General features: G+C 45.5%; 1 protein-coding gene across 1 annotated transcript; it reads right to left on the bottom strand.

Moving 5' to 3' along the window:
* Nucleotides 1-3,404: 3,404 nt before the first annotated feature.
* On the bottom strand, nt 3,405-12,399 carry MOSPD1 (motile sperm domain containing 1). The gene is made up of 6 exons (XM_020810325.3): nt 12,260-12,399; nt 8,707-8,964; nt 8,473-8,548; nt 6,309-6,532; nt 5,010-5,171; nt 3,405-4,532 (listed from the first exon to the last, which is right to left on the bottom strand). Exons 2-6 carry the CDS (start codon nt 8,858-8,860, stop codon nt 4,501-4,503), a joined length of 648 nt encoding a protein of 215 aa, XP_020665984.1. The 5' UTR covers nt 8,861-8,964; nt 12,260-12,399; the 3' UTR covers nt 3,405-4,500.
* Nucleotides 12,400-14,152: the final 1,753 nt, after the last annotated feature.

Genomic DNA, 14,152 nt, shown 5'->3' with positions numbered 1-14,152 from the left:
TCAGATGTTCTGTGTTTTTCAAATACAAGTTTATTCCTATATCACCAGTGGAGAAGAGGGAGCAGAAACGTCCGATGGAGCAGCTGTGTTAGATCGGCTGCAGCATAACAATAGTTTCCTGACACCTTAAAGAGTAATGAGTGTAATTTGGCTGTGCTCTTGTGAGCAGCAGTCCACAATTAAAACCTGTTCGCCTCTCAACGACCACATGACTCTTGGCTTTTGACTTTCCCTCAAGGGAGAGTACGGCTTTGAATCCTTGCTTTATGATTTCTTGTTTTTTTCGAGCTGCTAGGAACGGAGCGACTGAACAACAATTCATGGTTAAAGTTAATCTTGAAGCAGTGTCTCGGTTTAAAGGTGGGAAAAGCCACAAGGGTCTCTTCACGAAGAGCCCCAAAGGACCAGAAGCTCAATTTTTTTAAATATGCAAGACTCTTTCCAGATATTTCTACTCCACGCCTCACCACAGCCAATACTTCCGGTACTTGGTGACCAGCAAAGGATGGATGTTTATAGAACTGTACATGCTGCTTTTTGGGGTACAGAGGCAGTACTCAAAAATTAAAAAGGATTTCATTACAACAATTATTTTAATTTCACCTCACTGGGAAGACTGAGCAGGTGGTCTGTGTGCCCATGCAGCTCCTCAAACAGAAGTCTGTCTTGTGTAAAGGTGGAAATTTAGCCATCTCGTCCTCCACTTTTAAACTGAAGCTACGTTGGAAACACTGAACATATTTTTTTTGTCTTAATTAGTTCTAGTACTTAGCTCATCAGATGCTTTTGGCTATTTAAGCCCTTTTATTGGTTGGAAACTGAATTATTCAACTTGCTTAGTCAATACTATTAAAAGGGTGCTTGAGAGTGCCTTTCATCACCCCTCCCCAGCCGTGCCTGTCTTCTCCTTTATGCAGCTGAAAAAATGTGGGCTATGAAGCTTGCCCCATTAAATGGTTTGTACCATTTAATGTCTTCTGACCTAGAAGCCTCTGTGCTGCAAGGTCAGAAGACCAGCAGTCGTAAGATTGAATCCACGCAACACAGTGAGCCGTTGCTTGTCCCAGCTCCTGCCAACCTAGCCATTCGAAGGCATGTAAAAATGCGAGTCGATAAATAGGGACCACCTCGGTGGGAAGGTCACAGCGTTCTGTGTCTAGTCGCGCTGGCCACATGACCACAGAAACTGTCTATGGATAAATGCTGGCTCTACGGCTTGGAGACGGGGATGAGCACCGCGCCCTAGAGTCAAACACGACTGGACTCAATGTCAAGGGGAACCTTTACTTTTACTACCAGAAAACATGTCATCTGCTTCACCCATGAGAAAAGCAGACTTTCTTGTTTGGTTTGAGCCTTTTGTTTCCTTCCTCATAAACACAGCATCATCCTGTGTGACACAGGAAGCCTGTAATCACTTGAGCTATTTCCTTGACAGGATAATGGAAGCCTAGCCCTGCTCGCTTGCTTTGTAACTCCTACAGCCTTCCACGCCGGAGACTCCTCTGTTGCCATCTGCACCTTTAGCTTGTCAGCATAAGCATCTCCCGATACTGTGCAATGTCATTGATCCATGTGGGCTTTTCGTAGCTGGAGCAAACTCTCATCCTTTAAATCCTAGGTTCCCAACCTTTGTTACTTGGATGTTTTTGAACTGCAACTCCCAGAAACCCCAGCCAGCACAGTTGGTGGTGAAGGCTTCTGGGAGTTGCAGTCCACAACTCCTGAGTAAGCCAAAGTTGGGAACCAGTGCTTTAAATGAATGAAGACATGGAGGCAAGTAGGGTTGATTTGAGTACGTCCAGCCCAACCCTGTCCATCTTTAAATAAACAGCAACAAGTTCAATGGTACTTCCGCCCACGTCAAATATGTGCAGAATCTCAACAGAAGTTCAGCAAGTGCCTCTGGGGGTAGTTTTACAATAACCAACAGCACTACGTTTTGCAAGACGTGGATGGTGGATAGCGATCTGGTTCACTTCCAAAAGGACATGGATGGTTTTAGCCCCATAACTACCTAAACCTAGTTGTTATCTCCACAAGCATGAATGTCTAAAGACTGTAGCTCGGTGGTTTAGGTCTCTGGCTGTAGAGCCGGAGATTGAAGAGTTCAATCGCCCGCTGTTCCTCCAGGGAGAAGAGCCAGCCTGGGTAGCCTTGGGCAAGCTGCACAGTTTTAGGGCAACCCCAGAAGAAGGGAATGGGAAACCACGTGAGTCAGAACTGACTTGATGGCATGCAATTATTATTAGCTTTAAGAATCCTCACAGACAGTTTCATTGGGCCAAATAAGTTGTTGGGAGGGACAGAAATGCCTAAGGAGCTATTTATCAGCAGAGGTGAAGCTTAGACTTGCTATAGAAAAAGATGTGTTGAGACATATACTGTAGGATCTGTAAGCAAAGATGTTACTGCCTACCACTACACGAGACATGGGACTTCCTCAGTCTTCATGAAAACAATTCCTGCATGTTGAAAGAGTGATCTAGTCCTTCACCACCACCACCCAAATAGCTCAGAAAGGCTGGAATCCCTACAGGAGCTGGTTTGGGGACGGCACAGAGGGCTATAAAGGGGATAGGAAGGGAAGGAAATTTCTCTACAGTCACTGGTGTAGCACTGGAGCCAGCCCAAGAGAGCTGCAAGCCAGGCTTCAGAGAAAAAAGAAGCCCGTTCCCTAGATGTTATTTAAAAAGCCGCAGAAGACCTCCTGGTGTGCAAAGGTTTGTCCTCTTTCTAACCTCCTGTCAGGAAGATGGAACAGTGGTGCCACGTTGGTATTTCATAACTTGGTAAATAAGCCCTCTTGGGCAATGTGTGCGCAAGAACTTCGTGAGGTGTTTCTGTCTGGGCTGGAGCATGTGATCCATTATTTCATTACCCTCTTTGCGTTCCTAAAGGCAAGCCAGCCTGTTTATGGATGGTTGAACAAAACCTGGCTGCAACTGCGTTGCAGAGACCAGAACCTTCTCTTTGAACCCTGAGGCTCGACTGTCTGGGCACTTAAAATCATTTGCCGTTACAGAAGTGCAACGACACACGGTTCACGTACACGGCAGCATTTACATTCCGGCCAAACACAAGGCAAAACTTTCAAAACTTACCCATTGTTTAACTTGGTTGGGAAGAGAGCTGTCTGTTCTGTTGCAGCTGGTGCAGGATTCCCCCCCCCCACTTCACAGTCACACTGGAGAGTGACAAAACTCTCATGAGAATTCAACCCCTTAATGTTCTACCAGGAGCTCTGAAAATTATACAAGTCATCCCTTCGGCCAGGCCCTCGGGCGGCGTAAATGTTTGGCACCACTGCCAGGAACCTTTAGCAATTTGACTAAGTTCACTGCAATATAATTTCCCAGCTTCCCAGGCATACAGAGAGGTGAACTACAACACTCAAGAGTCGGGGGGGGGGGGCAAAGGTTTAATTCTCCAAAACATTCCGTACACAGCTCAAAGTGCATTAGCTCTTTAAAAAACATGGTTGGATGAGACCGAACGAACTAAAATACAGTAGAAACCGGGCCCGGGGAGGGGAAACCAGAGGACACCTTCCCCATAACTAGACAGAGAATATCTACTAGAGGGTGTCAGGTGAACAATAACTTATTTCCATGGGCAAGTCATGTAAAAGTAGTAGTATACAACCTGGAGAAATAAATCCTTGTGTCTTGCAAAAAAAAAAAAGTTCAAGCACATATTTAAATTACACATACGTTGACAGAGGCTTTATCTTCGTTGCTATACATAATCAAGTCAATAGAACCAAATAAGGGAATGTTTAGTCTTCATCCCCCTCCAGCAGGGCAGATTCTGTACCAAGGTCTTCTTTGCTGAAACTGATCAAAGGGAGCATCAGCATGTCGGACTGAGGCCATTGTGCTTCCCAGGAATGGGCACCAGAGCTGCATACAAGCCCTGTGTCCCACACTGGTGAAGGATGTATGAACGGACTAGTTCCCTGTGTAAACATGATACTGCCTGGTGGTTGCTGTTTTAAAGCTTTCACGGTCAGCATGGTATGATGTTCCAACCATCCTGGTGTTTATCTGCATATAAAGTCATTTAACACTAAGTGCAATACTTACAGGCATGGCGTAGATAAATAAACATTGTAGACAGGACTGCTGGCTCTTATGGCGATCAAACCACAGATGTGAACATGAATTGAAAAACAATAAAGTATTACTTTAATCATATTTTTTTTGTACAGGCGGCGTAAGAATAAATGTTTCTCTCGATGCATTTCACCGAAGAATGCAGAACGGTCTGTAACGGCAGCACCTCCAAGTGCTTGAGTCTTTTCAGTTAAACATGGTTAGAACATTGCTTTATTTTTATTTTTTTGCTTTCTTTTGTTAAAAAGGTACTGTAAATCACTGAATCATTTTTTGCTGTAGCGTCTTAATGAGCCAAATGGGGAGTCAAAGGCAGTCCACATTCATGATGTGAATCTATAACAGTTAAAAAAAGAAGAATCTTGACATCCAATTAAATTATCACTCATGTTCTCAGGATAACCATGGTGATGAGACCTAAAAGAATTAAGGAAAACATCAATTGTTGTTTTAGTTTAACGTGACAAGTTACCGACATTATTAAACTCAGAAAGAGACAGTTGGGGAAGCTGTATGTAACAACCTATATTCGTTTTAACTGGAAATTTCATAACATAGTTTTACTTTGGAAGCTTAACTGTACACCGGCACCATAACTTGAAAAAGTCCCTTTTTTATCAGAATCCAGCTTCAGAACCAGACGTTAGCATGGCCATTGCCCCTGACAGCAGCGCAATTTGGGGAGCTGCCATTTTAAACAACTATTCCTGGGCAAGAACCAATCAATCGAGACGGATCTTTAAAAATGTTCTAATAGGTGCATTCTGCTGACAGTGGCATCGTGCAACTAATTCACTGTCATATGATTTTATTGTTTTGCCCTGCCCCGTTAAAACAGGAATGCTGTGCAAGTTTCATAACGGGCTATTAAAAACAAAAACAAAGGATGCGTACCTAATACATAAGCAGCTACTAACTTTTGATTTACACTTAAATGGAGGTAGAGAGGCACCAGGGAATCCACTTCTCCTAAGGTGGGAAGCATGAGAGCCGCAATGCACACGATTCCCAGGAAGACTGTGAGTAAACTTGGCCCCGATGAGGCAATTCTGTTATCTTGTGGGGAGGAAAGGAAAAACATTCAGCATTGAAGAACAGTGTCATATTCCAGCTTCTGTTGGCTTTTTCTTGCCATCGTAAATACACAACTGCTTGCACACACTGTAAGGCTCAACTCTCCCAGAACCTTCTCTGTCTCCACCTGCTGCTCCCGCCCCACAACCAAGAATGCCTAGGAGAGCCTCTGCTGAAGATTTTGAACAACAGGGTGGTTTTAAAGAGGGCACGGCGGTGTCTTGGACATGCTACACTTGAATTCTATATGCTTTGAAAGGTCGCACCAGCGTCTTTACTATAATAGAAACAGGCTGAAAGCCAGTGAAGCTGGTTGGCCCTCACACCTACCGGTCCACAAGCATGAAGTGCTGAACTTCAAGAAAACACTGTTGTGCAGGCTAGTGGTACACTAGTTCAATTGCAGAACTGCAGCCAAAATTCTGCTCACAACCTGACTTCAGTCCCAGGTAGCCAGCTGAACGTTGACTCTGCCTTCCACTCTTTCGAGGTCAGTAAACTGAGTACTTGGCTTGCTTGGCGGGGGCAATGTGTAGCCTGCACAATTAAATTGTAAACTGTCCAGAGAGTCCTTTAAGAGCTATGGGGCCGTATATAAGCAACACGCTTTGATTTTTTTTCTTTTACAGATAGGATTGGCTTGCGACTCGCAGAAGTGAAGCATGTAAAGTGACGGTTCACCCACGTAAACACCCACACCCACCCTTCATCACAAAGACTAACCTTTTGCTAGTTACTCCTAAGAACCTTAAACAGAGCACCTGTTCTTGACAAAAGCTTTGTGGTGATGAACGTGAGATGACTCAGAAGAAGGGTGAGGTCTTGAGAATGAATGCAACCCCCCCCCCAAGACCCACGTACATATAGAGTTTTCCCATTCCAAAAGCTTGAAATCCCTCTCGTAGGGCTGAATGATGGGCAGCAGAGTTCTAGATGCTGGCATTCTTAAAGTTGCAAGCTTGTTCTTGGGCCCTGCCAACCACTGCAACATGCCCCCCCCCGAGGATTTTGTTGAAAGTGAATTTGGTCCTTTGGGCTGAAAGAGGGACCCCCTTCACTCCACAGAATATATAAAACCAAGGAGTTGAGCCTGCGTGTTCTCTGGTGCTCCGGACTTACCTGGCTGACACAACGTCTGCTCAAAAAAGACACTTTCCGTCAAGTGCTCCTTGATCCTTTTCTCCTCCTCTTCCTTCTGGTGCTGCTCTTTTGCAGTGGGAAGCAGTGTGGCGATGACTTCCTTCCTTCCCAACGCTTTCCTCTGGCTCTGCTCAGAGACCTGGAGGCGGAACTTGTCTATCACGCCATAGTGGCAAGGTCGGACGTCTCTGTGCCGAATCACTCTGGAAGAGAAGCAAAGCCTTCGGGTTGCCCACGTGGACCGGCACAGAAACAGAAAACATCTACCGGAGACAACTGCACCGTAAAAATCAAAGGCAGCAAGAGGAACAAGCAGCTGGCCCTCCCCCATCTCACTCCTGCTCTATGGCCTTGTTCACTCATAGATTACAGGTGGCCACTCTAAGGGAGGCCTGGAAGTCGTCAACTAGAAACCGGGCCTTCTCAGGAGTGGCTGCCTCACTCTGGAATTCTTTTCCAGTGGAAGAGCGCCAAGCCCCAGCATCCTTTGCATCAGGAAGCAGATTGAAATCTGGGTCTTCTCCCAGGTCTTCTGAAAGCCTCTCTCCACCTTAACCGAATTCTAAGGTCATTTGGTGACAGCTTTAGGTTGAAAATCTACTGTTTAGTATCAGATCAAATGTTCTCAGTTCTGCTTTCTTGTGAATATTTTGACATTAGTTAGACACTAGGCTTTTGTTTTTGTATGCTTATTGTTATTTTTGTGCACCTGTGTTTGTTTATTTTGTGGCTGCCCAGACTACTGGCCTGCCATTAAATGGGTGGAGGGAGGGATAGGCTGCATTGTGCTTCAGGGCAAATGGGGGCAATTACACTGGGTTTTGCTTGAGATTAACCATAGTTTATCGTGACACCTAACCCTGAGCAAACTGGTTCATAACCACAGAACCAAGATGAGATTGCTACACTTTTAGCCCAGTTTTTGTCTGATGGAGCTACAAGGGATGCCCATGCTTCCTCCTCGCAACAGTTCTGTGAAGGTCTGCGGGGCCTCCAGTTCATGTGCATGAACTCTTAATTTAGCAAATCTTTCCAAAGCACAAGGGAAGTTGTGTGAAATATACGGTTTTATGCTATCGCGCATGACTTAGGAAGGCGTCTCAGGAAGGACCAGAATTATCCAAGGATTCTGCATGCAGAACGCTGGGCGTTGCAGCCAAGGGGAAACAAATCTACCCCAGGTTTCTCTCCCCTAGAGAAAGGCTTGTGGGTTATTTACCTTCAAGACCACCACACTCCCACCCCTGGCTTCCCCAATTTTTCCCCTCTGTTCTTACCATAGGAAAAAGAAAGCTGCTGCAGTACTTGGGAGTTGTAGTTCTTTGAGAGGCAACCTTTATACAACCTCTGGGGCACAGAGGATGCTGTGAGTTGTATTCTCAGTGCCATTAGGTTCTATGAAGGGCGAATTGAAAACTACAACTCCCAGGCACAACCAAAGCAGCTTGCTTTCTTCTTCAAGTAACTACAGAAGGCAGAGGATAGAAAAGCAGATCATGGGGTCATGTCAGAAGTAAAAAAACTTGAAAGCCTTTCTTTAGAGAGATGAAATCCAGAGGTGTGCAGATTTGTGGTGTGTGCTGCAACTCTCAGAATTCTAGCTGCTAAGCATTTGAATTGGGAAAATGCCTTAGTGATGCATGTTAGCTGAGGATTCTGGGTACTACCGTCTTAAGAGAGCAACCTTTTCAAATACAGTGGTGCCCCGCTTGACGATTACCCTGCTCCATGACGAATCCACTTTACGATGAGGTTTTGCGATCGCAAAAGAATGTTTAAATGGGGAAAATTTGCTTTACAATGATCAGTTCCCTGCTTCAGGAACCGATTCTTCACTAAAGGACTATTTTAAAAGAGCTGATCGGCATCTCTCAAAATGGCTCCCCGCTATGTTTAAGACGGATTCCTTGCTTAACAGGCACCGGAAAATGGCCGCCCTATGGAGGATCTTCGCTGCACGATGAGGTATTTCACCCATTGGAATGCATTGAACCGGTTTTCAATGCATTTCAATGGGTTTTTTTCTTTCACTTGACGACTTTTTCGTTCTACAGCGATTTTGCTGGAACGGATTATCATCGTCAAGCAAGGCACCACTGTACTGCTATTCACGAGGCATAAAGAAAAAACTATTTTTACTCACATATCAACACAGCACTGAGGTTTCACTGCACCCGCAGCATCCACAACAACATATTTATTTGGAGTTGTACAAAGAACTGAAATGGAAGAGACCACAAGGTGTCAGTTTACACATAGCTATAACAAACACAGGTCATTATTACTTTACTTGCCATTTCTCTGCATTCTAAAAATTAGGATTAACACAATTCAATCCCTAATGCGGGCCTTAAATGGAGCAGTACTTGAGACCCACCTTTGAACTTTAAGGCAAATTCATAAGGATTGTACAGAGTCAACACTCGCTTGTGCGTTGACTGGTCATCAGCATAAAATATAAGTTCAGTGGGAAACACAAAGACCGGAAGATTTCCTTCCACTAACTCTGGCTGTCTTTTTTGTTGCTGCATTGGCACCGAGTCTTCCTTGGTACTCCTTCTGCTTTTAGGATGGCTGAGTCTGCAGACACTTATGGTTCACAGTAATTTAAGAATCGGAAAGCATCTTGGCAAACCTGAAGAGAGAAAGAGGGAGAACACACACACAGAGAGCATATGTAACTCTGTTAGTTTGCACATGTTTCTAAACAATTGTAGAGTAATATATGTAAATGAAATTAATCATTTGCCTAAAAGCTTCTTTAGAGTCTAAGTCACCTTAAGTCTTCCAATTAGCCCAATTCTTTTTGGCTTCCATGTGTGACAGAAAGGCTTTTTGAGAGAGAAGGACTTCCACTTGGGTAGACCCCCTAATGACAGTCTTTAAAGGACACACACTGTCTTTTGTAGACATATTATCAATGCAAGAAGGGGGAGTAGGAACAAAATACTTCTTAATTGCTCTTATTTGAAGTCTGATCATAACAGTGTTTCAGGCTGCAAAATACAGCATGTTAAACACAAGCAGAATAGGTAATACATATTTTATTAGTACAAAATGAGAGAGGTATCTTATTTTTTTTCCACATTGGTCTGACTTCAACAGAAGTCATAACCTCATATCAGAATATAATTCTCCCATGTGCAGCCTCTTTAAGCCCTTCCAGATATCCAGTTTGTTGCTGAAATCTCGATACAACTCCAAACAAAGAACCACCTATAAGACGAACAAGGATAAAACTAAATACTGTACAGTATTCAGATGCCGAATTGAGTCTTTTAGTAATGAGGAGCACAAAACTTGTGGCTCGTAAGACTAGTGCTGACGTGTTTTCAGGATGCTATCAACATAAAATCAAGGAGGAGAAACTAAAGCATCATTCTCACATGAATGGAAAGAGAGAATCTCTGCCAGCTAGACGAGGTTTATGTTTAGGATGTCCATAAATTTTCTGGAAAATTTAAGAGGTAAAGGCAGTAAATGCTCAGCGTCCCTTCTCTATTCGTTGACAAAAATTCACACACATCCTCCATACGGCGGCCATTTTCGCTGCCCGGTAAGCGCGGAACCCGTCCCTAAACACAGCGGGTGGGCCATTTTTTAAATTCGGCGGCCATTTTGGACCCACCGATCAGCTGGGGGAAAATTATTGCTTTGCAATAATCGGTAAGCAAAACAGGGTACCAATCATCGCAAAGCGATTTTTCCCCATTTAAAACATCGCAATGCGATCGCAAAAAGTTCGTCGGTATGCGATTTCGTCATTAAACGGGGCGCCCGTTAAGCGAGGCACCACTGTACTCTTTCACCATAACTGACATTAAGGTATATGTAACCTACATATTTAAAAATATTATTTATACACATTTATTGCAGCTGCTACTTTCAACAACTGCATGGCAGTAGGTATCATAAGTCTTTAGATCTCGATTAATGAGAAAAGGAGTTGGATAGTCATATTAATAATAGTGAATTATCAACAAGGTGTGAGAATTGTGAAAAATGTTACATTGCATATGCTATGTAAGCTGGCTGGATAGCTCAGTGGTTTAGGCATCTGGCTACAAAGCCAGAGGTTGGGAGGTTGATTTCCCACTGTATCTCCTCTGAGTAGAAACAGACTATGTAGCCTTGGGCAAGCTACACATAACCCCAGGGGGCTGCCACAAGAAGGAAATGGCAAATGACTTGAGTATTATCTACCTAGAACATCCTGAAAAAGGACTCCATAAGTCAGAATTGACAAGACTTTATTATTATTATTATTATTATTATTATTATTATTATTATTATTATTATTATTATTATTATTATTATTATTATTATTATTATTATTATTATTATTATTATTATTATTATTATTATCATCATCATCATCATCATTATCATCATCATCAAGGCTTTTCTTGGCTTCACTGTAAACAACAGATAATACAAGAACATATGGGAACTCAAGATAATATGTAATAATTTTTGTCCCTGACTAATAAAATAACTTGCAGAGACACTACTATGAGAACACACTGGAGTCATTCACAATTATAATTCCTTGAAATGACATCTGCAGAAAATTATTTGTAAGAGACGCCAACAGAAGCCAGGAAGTGCGGTAGAACGGATTCTGATGCCTCCGTGGTTAATCATTCTATTGTTCTTGGAAACCATATGCTTCACTAGTACTTAAACATCAGCTGGAATATATTCCCACACTCCCCAATTTTCCCTTGCCGACTGCCTCATTTTCAAATTAAGGATGCTCCCGATTTCCAAGAGAACTGGCTAAGCACACCCCTTCCGATGGAGTTCAGTTACACCTGGGAGGGAAAAGGGACCCAAGAAATGAATGGGAGAGAAAGTGCATGTCCCAGCCCAGCAGTCATGTGACCGTGTTTACCAGTAAGAGAGGGACAGGGTCCAGCCTTGTCAAAACAGCAGCCGAGGAGTAAGGGGGTGGAGGGCCCGGCAGCTCCACCTTCAGATCATAACAAAAACAAGAACCAAAGATTGGGGGGGGGGGGGGGCGGAAAAGGCATGTGGCACCTTACAGAATAACAGATTTCTTGATTTCTAAGTTTAAAGATGCCAGAAGCCTTTAAAGATGCCAGCAGCAGACCAAAAAAGGTGATCTCTTCAGTAATAACAATAAAAAAGGTCTTGAGGTCCAGACCAAATGGCGGAGGGTCCCCAGGGGCCGCTCTCTCCGCCAGCTTTCCCTGGGACTACAGCAGGTGTCGATTTTCATTTTCATACAAGGCGAAGAAGGAGGCCTCTTTCCATGGGTTAAGGGTTACCCCCTTATGCAACTCTGCAAACGCCGCCTTATGAGGAACCGGCGGCGGCCTCTCCAAGCAGCTCTATATAAATCTGTGTGGGGGAAAACAACCCCCTACAGACAGACACATACAAACATACACACCTCCCTCTGTCAAGGAGCAAGTCCTCAAGAACCCCACAAGCCAAGTCGCCCCCCCCAAAAGCCAAGGGCTTCCTTGCAAGCAATTTAGGTAAGAGCCCCTCCTAACTAACCCCCACCTCCTCTTTCTTCCTCACCCCCCCATAGAGAGCAGCACCGGGGGGGGGGGGAAGGAGCAAAGCCGCCCCCCCAGACGAAAACGAGCGACCCTTCCAGAACCCCCCCCATCTCAGCCCCTTGAAGGGTGGGATGGGGGGAGCCCCCCCTCTCTCCCTTTCACCCCCCCCTCCCCCACAGATAGGGACCCTTACCCAGGGGAGGCCCCCCAACCCCAACCCAAGCAGACCTGAGGGGGGGTCACCTGACCAACCACCCCTCCCCCCCAATAGAGGGCCGGTTTGGGGGTTGCTGTGGAGATTTTAACCCCTTAGGTGCTGGAACCGAGGGGGAGACGGTCCCTGCCCCCCTTCTACCTCCTCCTCCCCCCCCCCACAAGGACGCTCATGCCCCCGCTTACCGCTCTCCGCCAGGCCCGCCGCCTCCTCCTGCCTGCCTCCCTCCCTCTTTTGTCCGCCTCAGAAGCTGCCCTCCTCCTCTTTCTCCTCCGCCGCCGCCTCCTCCTTCTTCTTCCCTTCAGCGGGCCGGCGGGCAGCGCTCGGCTTTCCCCGCCCACTTTGCGTCACTGGCCGCAAGGGCTGCCGGGAAAAAAAAAACACCACCACGACCAGAGAGCCCTGGCCAAGCGGGGTCTGAGGGGAGGAGGCGACAGACGGCGCGGCGCACGCTCTCTGACGTCATTGCGCGCGCCGGCTAGCCACCTCCTCCTCCTCCTCCTCCCTTCGGACTTTCTTTTCTCGCCTCTTCCTCCTCGGCCCCGCATGCGCACTGGGCGGGGGCGGCGTCGACGGAAGCCCTGGGAGTCCCTCCTCCCCCTGAAGGGTGGAGGGGGGGAAGAGGGTGCGCATGCGCTGTCTCTTCCCGGGAGGCTGCTCAAGTGGGGAAAGGGCGGTTGCGGGCGAGAAGGGCGCGCTGAGGCCGGCCGCCCTTGGGCCCCAGCTGGAGTCAAAAATAAGAATATTCTGCCCCACCCCACGCTCCTCGCATATAGTGAAGCAACAATGATAAATAATATGCCCACGTTCACACAGTAAACGCCCACGTGTCTTCTTTCTATCTCCACACGTAGTCTACCTCACAAGGAAGGGAACATAACCGCCTTTTTTGGGGGGACCAGATGACCAAACTGGACACACCACACCCCAGATCTGTGGCAGTTACCAAAACAGTTCAACCTAGTAGCTGGGCATGAAACAGGGTGACCTTGGATCCGTGAAGGGGTGACCTTGGGGTGCTCCTTGCTTGCCTCTGCCCTCAGGCCTCCCTCAAGAGGCTGGGGTGGTGAGGAAATAGTGAAGGGGAAGTGGGGTAGCCTTGAGCTGAGGGGAGTTCAAGACAGGACAGAAACCTAAGGAATAGGTTGAGATGTGGTCGGAAGACAAGACCCTTATCCGGTGCCTGGCATCACAAGAGAAACCTTGAGGATGTGGAAAGCACAACTGGCAAGAGAGAGGAGCTTTGATGTTGCCTAGGCTGGAGGCACCTTCATCATCATTTCAATTGTTATAAAATGGCACACCATTTTCCAACTTTTGAGATTTTTCGTTGTAGGGCAGGAGACAAGAGACTTCAAGAAACAAGGATTATCAGGTGAAAGCCAAAGAAACAAAACAAGGCAAAAACACAGGACAGCTGAAAGATTAACTATTATATTTTAATGTGAGCTTTTGTGGACAAGTCTACTTTGTCGGACAGATGGGGAAAAATGAAGAGCTGGGTGAAATACCAATTAAAAATCGACAATGAAGAAATAACTAGGTCCAGCTAGCTGTCTACTTGTACAGATAATGTCTGAAAGAAGTGCAAAGATGTGCCAGCAGAGAATCCTCATTCTCTATTTCAAGGATCTCTAGGCCCCCAAAATTAATTCTACCTCCTTTTTTCAACTAGATATTTTTTTACCTTTGCAGCTAAGACATGACAGCAATGTCATTAAATCTTCGATGGTGTCCATTTCATTTTCTTCTCCAGAATATTCATCGCCCAGATCTAGACTCTCCCTGAATAGACGTTGCTATTCAGTGAACTTTATAAATGAAGTAAAACACTGTATTGTTTGCAGACTTCTGCCTGCAAAGCGGAATACCCATTCGGTTATCAACTGGTGAAAGAAGCCATGAGGGACTTAACATTTATCTTTGGGAAATTGTTACGGAGACTTTATTGACACCACACCTTCACAGCATTGTCTCTCACTTCAAGCATAAAGGGCAAATAAATACGCCAGCCATTTAAAACAGATATGGCACTTAAGCTGCAGTTCATGGTTATCTGTCGCCCTGAGTAGCCTGGA

The sequence above is a fragment of the Pogona vitticeps genome, chromosome 11, assembly GCF_051106095.1.
Source record: "Pogona vitticeps strain Pit_001003342236 chromosome 11, PviZW2.1, whole genome shotgun sequence".
NCBI lineage: Eukaryota > Metazoa > Chordata > Lepidosauria > Squamata > Agamidae > Pogona > Pogona vitticeps.
This window is presented reverse-complemented; position numbering and strand designations above follow the sequence as displayed.

Bases quoted from the DNA above. Each gene is read 5' to 3' on its own strand.
- MOSPD1 (XM_020810325.3), bottom strand. From the start codon at position 8,860: ATGCAGCAACAAAAAAGACAGCCAGAGTTAGTGGAAGGAAATCTTCCG. The intron at 8,549-8,706 runs GTGGGTCTCAAG...CTTCCATTTCAG, and splicing joins ATTTGCCTTAAAGTTCAAAG to TTCTTTGTACAACTCCAAAT. The intron at 5,172-6,308 runs GTAAGTCCGGAG...CCTCCCCACAAG, and splicing joins GCAGACGTTGTGTCAGCCAG to ATAACAGAATTGCCTCATCG.